General features: G+C 31.8%; 2 protein-coding genes across 2 annotated transcripts; both read right to left on the minus strand.

Annotated features, from left to right (window-relative positions):
* Window positions 1–1,446: 1,446 nt before the first annotated feature.
* LOC120628719 (pyridoxal kinase) lies at window positions 1,447–8,108 on the minus strand. Its single transcript, XM_039897298.1, has 6 exons — window positions 7,922–8,108; window positions 7,521–7,619; window positions 6,823–7,066; window positions 4,064–4,330; window positions 3,304–3,483; window positions 1,447–2,421 (listed from the first exon to the last, which is right to left on the minus strand). Exons 2-6 carry the CDS (start codon window positions 7,611–7,613, stop codon window positions 2,306–2,308), a joined length of 900 nt encoding a protein of 299 aa, XP_039753232.1. The 5' UTR covers window positions 7,614–7,619; window positions 7,922–8,108; the 3' UTR covers window positions 1,447–2,305.
* Window positions 8,109–9,173: 1,065 nt separating this feature from the next.
* LOC120628720 (biogenesis of lysosome-related organelles complex 1 subunit 1) lies at window positions 9,174–10,192 on the minus strand. The gene is made up of 3 exons (XM_039897299.1): window positions 9,912–10,192; window positions 9,582–9,654; window positions 9,174–9,470 (listed from the first exon to the last, which is right to left on the minus strand). Exons 1-3 carry the CDS (start codon window positions 9,970–9,972, stop codon window positions 9,221–9,223), a joined length of 384 nt encoding a protein of 127 aa, XP_039753233.1. The 5' UTR covers window positions 9,973–10,192; the 3' UTR covers window positions 9,174–9,220.
* Window positions 10,193–11,324: the final 1,132 nt, after the last annotated feature.

Genomic DNA, 11,324 nt, shown 5'->3' on the forward strand with positions numbered 1-11,324 from the left:
ACTTTAATATTTATTTGGTGTTGTAACTAAGTATAAATCACATAAAATTAATAACAAATCGAGTGTTTAGTCAAACATAACTACATTTATGTATAAATATTATTAAAACATTTTTTTTTTATTATCACAGACTTACCTTAATGTGTTATTGGAAGACTTTCGTTGGTCTTTTGCATATAACTTAATCTAAATAACAAAAATAAAGGTATTGCAAATGCATAATATTGTCTTTTCGTAACAAAATAAAATAAGGAATTAAGACATAATGCTCGGCTTTTCAAGCTTCGGTTGACACAATCTATATCTAGGTACTACCTATATTACTTTAACTATACCTAGGTACATTGCTTAAAGAATCTCCGTTAAGAAGCAACTAAATGAGGTCTAACTAATTGCCCTACATTTTGCTTTTTTATATTATGATACAGTGTAAACTCATAACTATTTATGATTTGAAATAAATATTTAAAAAAAAACTAGAATTTCCCATGACCATTTGTTTTCCTCAATGAATAAGATATAGTCATCGCATTTTCTTAGAAATGGTCGCCTTTGTGCCGTTCCGTCTTGGCCCGTGCTGCATTATGTCAAAGGCGCCGCTGCGCTACCAAAGGACGCAGCGTGCTGCGTACATCCGCAGGAGAATTTGGCATTGTATATCGAAGTGCCATGCCATAGTGAAAGGTTCTGTTTGACATTGGCAGAAAATATTTTTTCGTATTTAATGTAGTACCTACGTCGAACTGATGCTATGCTAGGTATCGTAATTTTAGTATGGATTCAGAACGTAATCACGTTGAATCCTTTATAATAAATAGGCACAGGACACGATGACCCCAATACTTCGCGTGATGAAAAATAGTGTCTATTTTACTTTCGTTTCTCTAATCTTGTTTTTCATTTAAATTTTTCTTTTACTTGTCATTAGTATTTATATTCGTATTTATTATTATAAACATTAGAATAAAATAGGCAAAGGATTGACTCAACAAAGTACTCGCATAAAAAACAAAATTTATATAAAGGCATAATTGTGAAATGGTCGTTTAATGGTTGTTTAATTCGCCTGCCGGTGTACCGACACTGAAACTGAACTTTACTTTGGTCAGTCAGCTTGGGCGTAATAAAAATAATAGAAGGATATGTATTTTGATTTGTTATGAATTTACTCTACATATAACGAATAAAATCTATAACAAAAGATAACAATTGCTCCCTTAAGTTTCTTTATAGTTCACACTGTACTAAATATTTTACCTAACATTTATTACCTAATATCAAAGCTTATTATTTTTATATTATAGCCTTTATTTTATACATTATCACCGTTCATTACAAAACGCAATTATGTTTTTCAGTGCCAATTGTTTGAGTTGTACTCAATGAAAATTACGCTTAGAGACAAACAGACGCCCAGACAACGTCCGTTCGATGGCGTGCATTTTGGTGTTCTACTTGCGACCAATCACAGGACTTCTCATAGAGGAGCGTTTGTGATTGGTCGTAATATTGCACGCGGGTTAGGCACCTTGTTTTTGTATTAGCTTGATTCACATTTTGGGTTTTGTTTAATGAGCGATGCAGCTTATTGGAGTATTTAAACTGAAGCGGAGTTTTCACACCCTGATTTTATCTGTGACCTACGTTCGAAATGTTTCACGCTCCCAATTATATTTTGAATCGTAGAAATTTACAGGCCTTTTATGAAGAAGTAGTAAATATTACAGTTAAATAGAGAATAAGGTTCCAGAAATAGAATAATCTCTTATTTGTCAATTACAATTTTTAGATAGTCGGTACATATTTTTAGCATAAAAGTAAAAAAAGTAAACTCAAAAAAGACACTCTTTCTTTAAGCTCTTTTCTATATTAGTTACCGTCTCCGTGAGAAAAAGAAAAGTTTAAAACACATTTAGAAATGCAATGAATATCGTGTAAAAATTTCAACGAATCCTTCAATTGCTTTTGGAGTTTTGCGTAAACAACATACGGACACTGTATATAATATAAAGAAGATACATATATAATGGCATCGACAAAACTATACGGGTTTGATGTAAACGACAAACCAGATTATTAAGAGATTTTGAATACGAATGGTCAGTTCTTACACTCATCCGCTCCAGTCCACTCCGTAGAATATAAACGTTACTTAACTGAACTTTATAGTGCTAATTTCTAACTCAATATAACATTTTTATAAATAAGATTTCATAATTTCAAATATAATTTGTATTACAATAATAGCTAAATAACGTTGTACTAATATTATTGTCTCATAACAAAAGTTATATAGCTTAATTATTTAACCCCTTATTTTTGTAGACTCGACAGTGATTTTGGGATCTTCGATGGTTATTTTGTTTTGTATAAGTCTTAGTTCTATTAGTGCTGGCGGGATCTTTCCGGACGCATGAATAGCTGGAATTACAAAACGATTATATAATATAGGTAAATATGTATATTCTAGCGGTGATAGCCCAGTGTGCAGGACTTCGCGGGGCCGAGTTCGAATCCCAGCTCACTCAACGGTGAGGGAAAACATCGTGAGAAAACCTGCATGCCACATTATGGAAAACTCTCAGGAGTTCTCCATAATGTTCTCAAAGGTGCGTGGAGTCCACGTGGTGGACTACGATTTTAACCATAACGGGAGACCCTGTAGTGGGCCGGTTAGGAGTTGATATGATGATGATGAAATATGTAGGTACGTAGGTACGTAATCGTGTTTTTTTAATCATATTTATTTACAGAACGTTGAAAAGCCTCCCGAGCCAAGCCACTACGCGAATTAGTGTTCGGTACGATGTCGCATAGAAACCGATTAGGGTTTAGAATAACAAATTGGGCATAGCTTGTGTTGTGTGTACTAAGATAATCGCTGAATATTTTTATGAATAATATACATAAATGAATACTTATAATATACAGATATACACCCAGACTCTACTAACATAAATGTTCATCTCATAAACATTTTCCAGTTGTAGGAATCGAGCCCACGGCCTTGGGCACAGAAAGCAAGGTTTCTGCCCAATGCGCCAATCGGTCGTCAACAAAGTTTAACATAATATGCGACTATTTTGTGGACAATTACACAGTGGCGTGCATAGAGGGTATACGCAGGGTATGCAGATGATACAAAATGAAGAAAATCTCCAGTACGAGTTGCAAAAAACTCAAGGATAGGAATTGTAAGAGTTTTAAACAGCCTACCCTTAAGTATTTAAAACTCGTACTGGAGATTTTCTTCATTTTATCTTTATCATATACAGGTATATGATAATGATAAGAATTTCTTACCTCTAGCTTTATCATAGGTGTCCTTCACAATATGTTGCAGAGTCGCTGTTGTTTTCTCAAGTGTAAGTTTCAAATTTTTATTGGTTTTATGAAACCACGCCAGAAAGAGCGCAGCAAAAAGGTCACCAGTGCCCGTGAAATTGGCATTCAGTTTCGCCATTTCGATTTTGTAACACGAATCTGAAAATAAATTTTCATATCTTATATCTTTAAACGAGCAATTCTTGTATATATATAATTGGAATATCGGAATCGGCTCCAACGATTTTCATGAAATTTAGTATACAGGAGGTTTCGGGGGTGATACATCGATCTGCTAGGATTCATTTTTAGAAAATGTCATTTTATATGTGTTTTCCGGTAATAACCGATTTGGTGCAGACGAAGTTGCACGGGTCAGCTAGTTGTTTAGTATTTCACAATCGAAATAAGTTATGTCATTTACAGCTGAAAACTTCAAAATAATACAAGCGCCTTCATTAACTCTCAGAATCTAACAAATGAATCACATCTTATTGATATCATAATCAGATCCTGTGTTGGTGATAATAGGATCCTCCTAACTCGAGGGTCAACCATTTTAAACAATTTTCAAAATCAGTCCAAAATTATTGCCAGAGAAATAATACAACCCAGAGTTCTCCTATCATAGAAAATACATACCTACAGCAAAACATTTGTATGAGTGTATATATTTATACTGCTTTCGTGGGCTTTCGACAGTATACAAAAAAGTCAAATTAGGAAAATACCGACTAACCTTTATTACTGGCAATACCAACTATATTCTCTCCATTCCCTAAGTCAGTACTGCTAAGAACTACTGTCTTTACTCCTCTATCGTGTAAAGCGTCTATAACTCTAAGCGCCCCAGCCAGGTCCTTCATTTTAAGTCCAGTTATTAGTTCTGCTTCGAACTGATTCGGGGTTAGTATATCTGCCAGTGGTACGACCACGTCTCTGTACACAGGCAAGATGTCCTCAGGTACATACATCTTCCCGTTATCCCCCATCACTGGATCACACACTGTAATAATAAATTCAATGTTGCACTGCGTTCATATACGAGTAGTTGATCGGAAGCGTTGATAGCCCAGTCATGGTAAGCTTCACTGTCGGGGAGCCGAGTTCGAATCCCAGCGCGCACTTCTAATTGCATAAGTTACTAGCGTACCCAGCCCGTTTCGTCGGGCTAGATTTTGCTATATTTTATTTAAACAATAAACTTACATCATTAAATTTTTAAATTAAGTCTCATAATATATTAAATCATTTATTTCTCTCCGTATTCATTCTCTTCTATAATAGTTAATTTTTATTTTTTTTAACCTCAACTTATGAATGTTAAACTAATTTCGTATAAAATGATAACGAAATAAATTACTAAGTTTTGCATAAGTCATAAAGTTGCAGACGCTTACAAAACTACTCGGGTAGAATTTTGCCATTGATTAAATCCTACAAAAGGATGCATCAAAAATAAAATTGCAACGTTGCATACTGAAATCGTTCCTGTATTGATTGTGTTCATAAGTAGCGCGAACTATTAAAAAAGTATAAATAGCTTTTATCTCACTTGTATTATAAATAACATGCAATATCTTTATTTGATCTACCTACATAAATTATTAAATGTTAGTATTGTCATAACAGTCTAGAACTATTTCTATGACCCTGAGCATATTTACTAATAAATACTAGGTACCTACTATTACAATATTAAAACAAGATACTATACAATGTAACAGAATGTTATCTCATTGGACCTTGAGACTATACATCTACCTATACACTAGGTACTGTTATAAAATAATAAACAATTAACTATTCATTTTCTTCAAAGCGCAGATACAGATTTTATGTAAGTAGAACCATAAAAAACAACACTATTAAGAAGTTTTCTTGCTTAATAATTACCTACTTTCAAAACATACTTAAACTATAAAATGACTTTTCGGTTGATAAGCCTTATCAATTTTAGGTTATAGTCCGTTTATTCGTCCGGCTCTAAAGCCGGACGAATAAACGTGGAATAATATCAGAATAGTTATTCACTGTTTTGTCACACTAATCTTAGAGGAATTTTAAAATGTGACAAAACATATTATGGCTATTTATGGCTATTTATGGCTTATTATCTTGACGTATCTTGATCCACATTAAACTTAACAGGTTTCCTAATTAAATGTAGCATAGTAATTTTTTGAGATAAAAATATATTTTATACTGTTTATATATTATCTATAATATATAAACTATAGCTCAGACTGATATAAATATTCATTTCCAGGGGAACTTAGTATATAAAAGTATAGATAAGTGTTTGTACTTATGTACGATTCAATAAACATGTGTTTCATAATCACGTCTTTACGTTTAAATAAGTGTGCTTTTAGAAAATAGGTGGGTTTATCTGCATCAAAATTGACCACCTATACTCTCTCTAGATTATGGTAACAAGTGGCAACAGCCTATCATAAGATTATTTTGCCTTGATAAGAAGTTTCAATTGGACCAAATCTCAAATCTACATATCTGTTTGAAGTGGATATTTTTGATAATAATAAACCACAAAATATTTGCAAATATTTCAAGGAAAATTTTCCTTGAAACTTCACTGGTATTCAAAATAATATGACTATCTTATTAAATTTAATTATCAAAATTTATATTATATTAAATGTAGGTACAATAAATAAACTACTGTAAATTGCAAATTATTTGAGGTTATCTTTATTAATTATTATAAAATTATTTATCTGTTCAAGAAAATGTGTACTATTTCTACCTGTATAAACTCTATGTTGGTATAAAAAAAAACTATATTACTTAGTGGAATTCACTCACTCACAAATTACATATAAAACAACAGAAATGCTCTACAACAATGATTCTGCTGCTATTCTATTAAGCACCATTTTGATCCAATGTATTTAATTGGATAAGAAATAATACTTTATTGTTTTTAGCTTGGTAAAGAACCCATAACTTTTTGTTAAAATGTAATACAAAAATGGTAACTGTGGGTTATCCTTTGGAGAAAAACATTTACCATTGTGGTTTTATTGATTTTCTTCAGATACACAATAGATACTGTAGGACATTTTTTTAATTAAGTGCGTTATGCTTTATAGATTATAGTTTATAGATGTATAATATGTACCTTCTCTAGTGTACGCTCACAACATGTTTTAGTTTTAAGTTTAATGTTTTCTCAACTAAGCGAATTTTTTGTAATTGATTTGAGAAATAAAGATCTTAAATAATATCTATTTTGTGAGGTTAAGCGCTCAAAAAAAGTTTTGTTACACAATCACATTACAATTTTTTTGATTTTGTGGCATTTATCTTTAATTATATAACATAAAAACTTCCTCTTGAATCACTATCTATTGCTGAAAAAGACCCAAGCATACCAGAGGCAGGAGCAACTTTGTTTTATACTATGTAAAGCTTTAGTATAGACAAGAACATTATCAATTGTAAATAAGTGTAAGTGAATTGAATTTTGGGACTTACCATAGATCAAATTAGGGTTTTTGTGTCTTAATTTTTTGATTATTTGAGCAATTTGTTTCAATGAGTCTGGAGATCTTGAATATCCAGTCAAAAAATGAGTATAATAATCAACATCATTCAATCTCAACCCTTCAATAAGTTCCTCTAAGTCTTGATTATTGAGAATTGGTCCTTTGATGTGCTTGTAGGCAGTGTGTGTAGAAAACTGGACTGTGTTAATGGCATCAACCTCGAAACCTAAAACCTGTATAAATAAATTGTTAAGAATATTATATTATTTGTGATAGCTGGATTGTGAGATAGGGTTAACAAAAAGTATACTTTTGTTGCTGACTTTTTCTTACAGTCATTTAGTATAGCCAAATAGCTATAGCTAAGATATAGGTATAATTAGATCTTTAGAGGTTTATCTCTGTTTATGTGCATTAAATCTATTCCATAGGCATAGGTAAAATTTACATCACAGATTTCCACTATAATACCTTCTAGTCTCTAATATAACTTTATCATCTATGAAAATTACAAATTTATGATTCTGTTAATGCTCACTGGTATATTGTGAAACAAGCCCTGAGTAGAATTAATGTGAAACATCAAATACACTCCAAAAAAGAAATAAAGTTTCTTCTACTATGTTTAAGCAGCAATGATTTTGCTCATTTGCTCTAAATATTAAGTGTTTTATAAGAAATGCTTACTTGGAGGGGGAAAACAGCACTCTTATTGCCCACATATCCATGGACGACATGGCTTTGGATGGAAAGAACTTTCGGTGTTGAGTTTGTAGACATGTTCACCTGTATAGATTACATTAGACATACTTTCTATGCTTTACTTAATTAAATTTTATTATTGTAATTTATTAATTAAATTAAACTGTATTCATTAAATTTTAGAGATACTTTAATATTATACATACTAGAAAAACCCCGCCACACTTTTTTGTAGCTAAACAGTCTTACATAGAAATGCAGCATTGTGCATACATTTCAGGACAATTCATTTAAAACTTTTTGAGTTTTGATAAAACTAACATACGAACGCTGATTTTCCTTTGAGTATATTTTTTTCATAGTAATAACCTAGAAAATTTACTTACCTGTTAATAAAAATAGAAATTAATCTCGACGAATGCTGGATGTAACTAACTTGATAAAGTTACAATAATTATTTACTTTACTGATAGGTTCATCAACAGTTTTATACCTACCTCAATAGTCATTAAATTCAATACGTCACGCGAGTGACAGAATTACGACACACAGTGACAGGAATCACAATGACCACAGAAAATACTTATTACCATTTTATTTGTACACCTCAGATAAACTATCTAAGTTGCAAAAATCTCAAAATCATAAGTGACATTGGTGCCAATTATTATTCTGTTGGACACCTTCGGTCTATTAAATTAGCAATTTAAATGCAAAGTGAGAATCGTGTATTAAGTTACAGAATACAGTCTCAATTTAACTTTAATTCCTACCCATGAAAAAATTTATCGAATATGACTTTGTTAGAAAGTAAGAATACATGGATTTTAAATAAAAATTTCCTGATAAATCCATATTTTAGAACCAAAACTGTTATCGACTAGGTTGGCAGGTACAGGAACGATATTTGCCTAATTTTTCGGGCGATATTCGATGGTAACTTTCAGTTGCTAGGTTTTTGTGTCAACCGAGAGTACAGAATAGCTCTGCAGACCTAAATATACAAAAAATAAACTCAGTAGGTACATTCAGTTTACCATGTACACGCTGAAGCCAATACTCAACACCGTTTTCACGGCGGATAGATTATAATTTTATCGTTTGGAAATCGGGAAAGGCTTTAAAAATACCAAATCACCTTTTTTATAAACTGACTATGTTGGCCCATTGTTTTAACACTACAAGTTAGCCCTTGGCCGCAATCTCACTTGGTGGTAAGTGATGATGCAGTCTACAATGGTAAGGGTTATATTATCGCATGTTTGTACCAGATACGCTCCGCTGGTCCAATTTTAACCTAATATAACCTAAAGAGGCTAAATTTACTGTACTGGATTTTTGTCCATGGTGTCAATCTTACACTTAATTTTGAAAATTTTCAAATGGTTAGGGTATGCTATATTTAATCATACATTACACATTAGTTTATAAAACACAAATATGAGTCAAATTCCACACAAAAATTACTCTAAAAACCTTAACCATTTTATTACCAATAGCATAAGTACAAAAAAAGGGTTACAGGCATATTATGAAGTTTCAGCATAGTAAAAAAAATAGCTATATTATTGTTAGCTATATTGGTAGCTACTGTTAATACATATTAAATTTTTTGGATTTTCTAATAAAAGTACTTACAATTGTTTATATTTTAATATTATTAGAGATTATTACTTATAAAAACTTTATTGACTACTGCTAGGGTTTTCTTGAGCAGTTTCATATGCTCTTTCTAAAGTATCTGTGATAATTTTCATCTCATTTTCAATGCTTCTGGCCCAATTCTCAACATCACCTATCTCTTTTAACGCACTACTGAAATTTTCAACTAGTGCCAGCCATTGTTGTGTTTGTTTTGAAAAGTTTATAGCTCCCTGGTGAAGTAATTTTGCTTCAGCATCCAATTTCTTTTGATTCAAATATGCCTGGGCCACTCTGCAACACAGAAATATCACAAATATTTTACTACAGAGGAAGTATAAAAATTACTAAGGAATTTTATGGGACATTTATATACAACTCTAATAACAATAAGTTATTGCTTACCCAACATTTAAGTGATCTACAAGAGCTTGGGTCAAATCATTTGCAGCAACAATGCATTCTTTACGTTTTTGCTCTGATAAAAGAATTAAAACATAAATTATAGTCAAAATACTGTTTATATCAATTGATTGATTTTAAAGTGCTCATTACTAATAACATACCTAACTATTATAAAATAGTCAAAATGTACCGATGTATTCATGAATTTATAAAATAATATTTATTGCTTTGACAGACTCCTTTAATTTTAATTATGTCGTTAATGTTCTCTACTTAAAATCAAATATTAAAATGAGATAAATGATATGAATGTTGATAAAATTGATTTACCTTGTACAACTCTTTTAGCTGATTGTTTAGCTTGATGTTCTTTTATCAGTGATGACAGCATTTTAGCTTAATAGCGATAGCAAAGTTTTGGCTTCCTTGTTTGTTTATTACAAAAAAGTAATAGATTAGAAATTGAAATATTAGTGTCGTTTTTGATGAGCGCGAGACTATAACTCGAGAATTTGCTAGCAGGTAAAGCACAAATGATGAATCTATGGAAAAAGGAGTTTTGAGAACGGAAAAAAACGAATTTATTTATTTTGGCAGTGTCGAAGGTGACAAGTGACTACTGTAAACTTTTCTTCCTTTTTTTTCAGTAGCGAACAGGCAAAGGTATATAACCGTACAGCCATGTCTTCAGTAGTCGTGACAAAAAATACTTAAAAGATACTAAGTTTGAGTTTAATCATTTTTCTTTACTTTTCTTTTATTGTTTCAATAGGGAAAAGGTATATCGCCATGTCTTCATTTTTGAGTTTGACAGTGCCGTACAGCCATGTTGACAATTTATAGATTTGGTAGACGTCACTTTGATTTTTCAGTTGCATGGTAAAAATATCTATGGAGAAAGTCTGTAGTTGTGTTTGTATTAAATTTTTTTTTTTGGTAGATGAAGAGATACAGTAGTTCGAAGCCTTAGAACTCGAGGAAAATTGCGACATCGTATAGGCAGCGCTACCACCGTGTATATATATTTAATTATTATTTAAATATAGCCAGTGTCCCTTGCTATTCACTGTACTAATCTATATTTATAAAAGAGAAAACCGCTGACTCACTGACATTTCAAGTAGTAGCCCACAAACTTCAAATTTGAATGGTAGGTTTCTTTCAGGACTTAAATGCCAGATATGAAACGGTTTTGAGAAATTACCACCCTAAGGGGTTGGAAATTTGTATGAAAGTTTTTTGTTTTGGAAGTTAGATTCATGGATATCGGTAGGCGCAGTAGGCAATCTTGGCTCGAAGCCGGAATACAGCCGCCCTCAGATCTCCTTCACTTACTTCGGTTACACCCTTAAAAAACATTGTTAACATTGTAGAGATTCTAATCGCTAAAGGCACCAAGTGAACATAAAGACGGGGCTAACAGAAACATATTATAATGATCCTTCAAATAATAAACAAACAAAATCAATTTTAATTAATTTTAAATCGCTTTTAAAATGGATTCATCCAAATAAATGCCGTCCAATTATTACGCAATTACTTTCGCATAACATCCTCGGAGCCAGCTTCAACGAGATTACCTATGAATTATCAACCTCGCGTGTGTCGTGTTGTTAGTAGCTATAGCTACCTACGTGTAATAATATTTTTAAAATTTAATTTGAAATTTAATTTAGAATGGATAAGATTACCTTCATATGCTTTTGATAAACCATTCAACAGAACCAGAAGAAGAAAAGCGTA

This window comes from Pararge aegeria, chromosome 13 (assembly GCF_905163445.1).
Source record: "Pararge aegeria chromosome 13, ilParAegt1.1, whole genome shotgun sequence".
NCBI lineage: Eukaryota > Metazoa > Arthropoda > Insecta > Lepidoptera > Nymphalidae > Pararge > Pararge aegeria.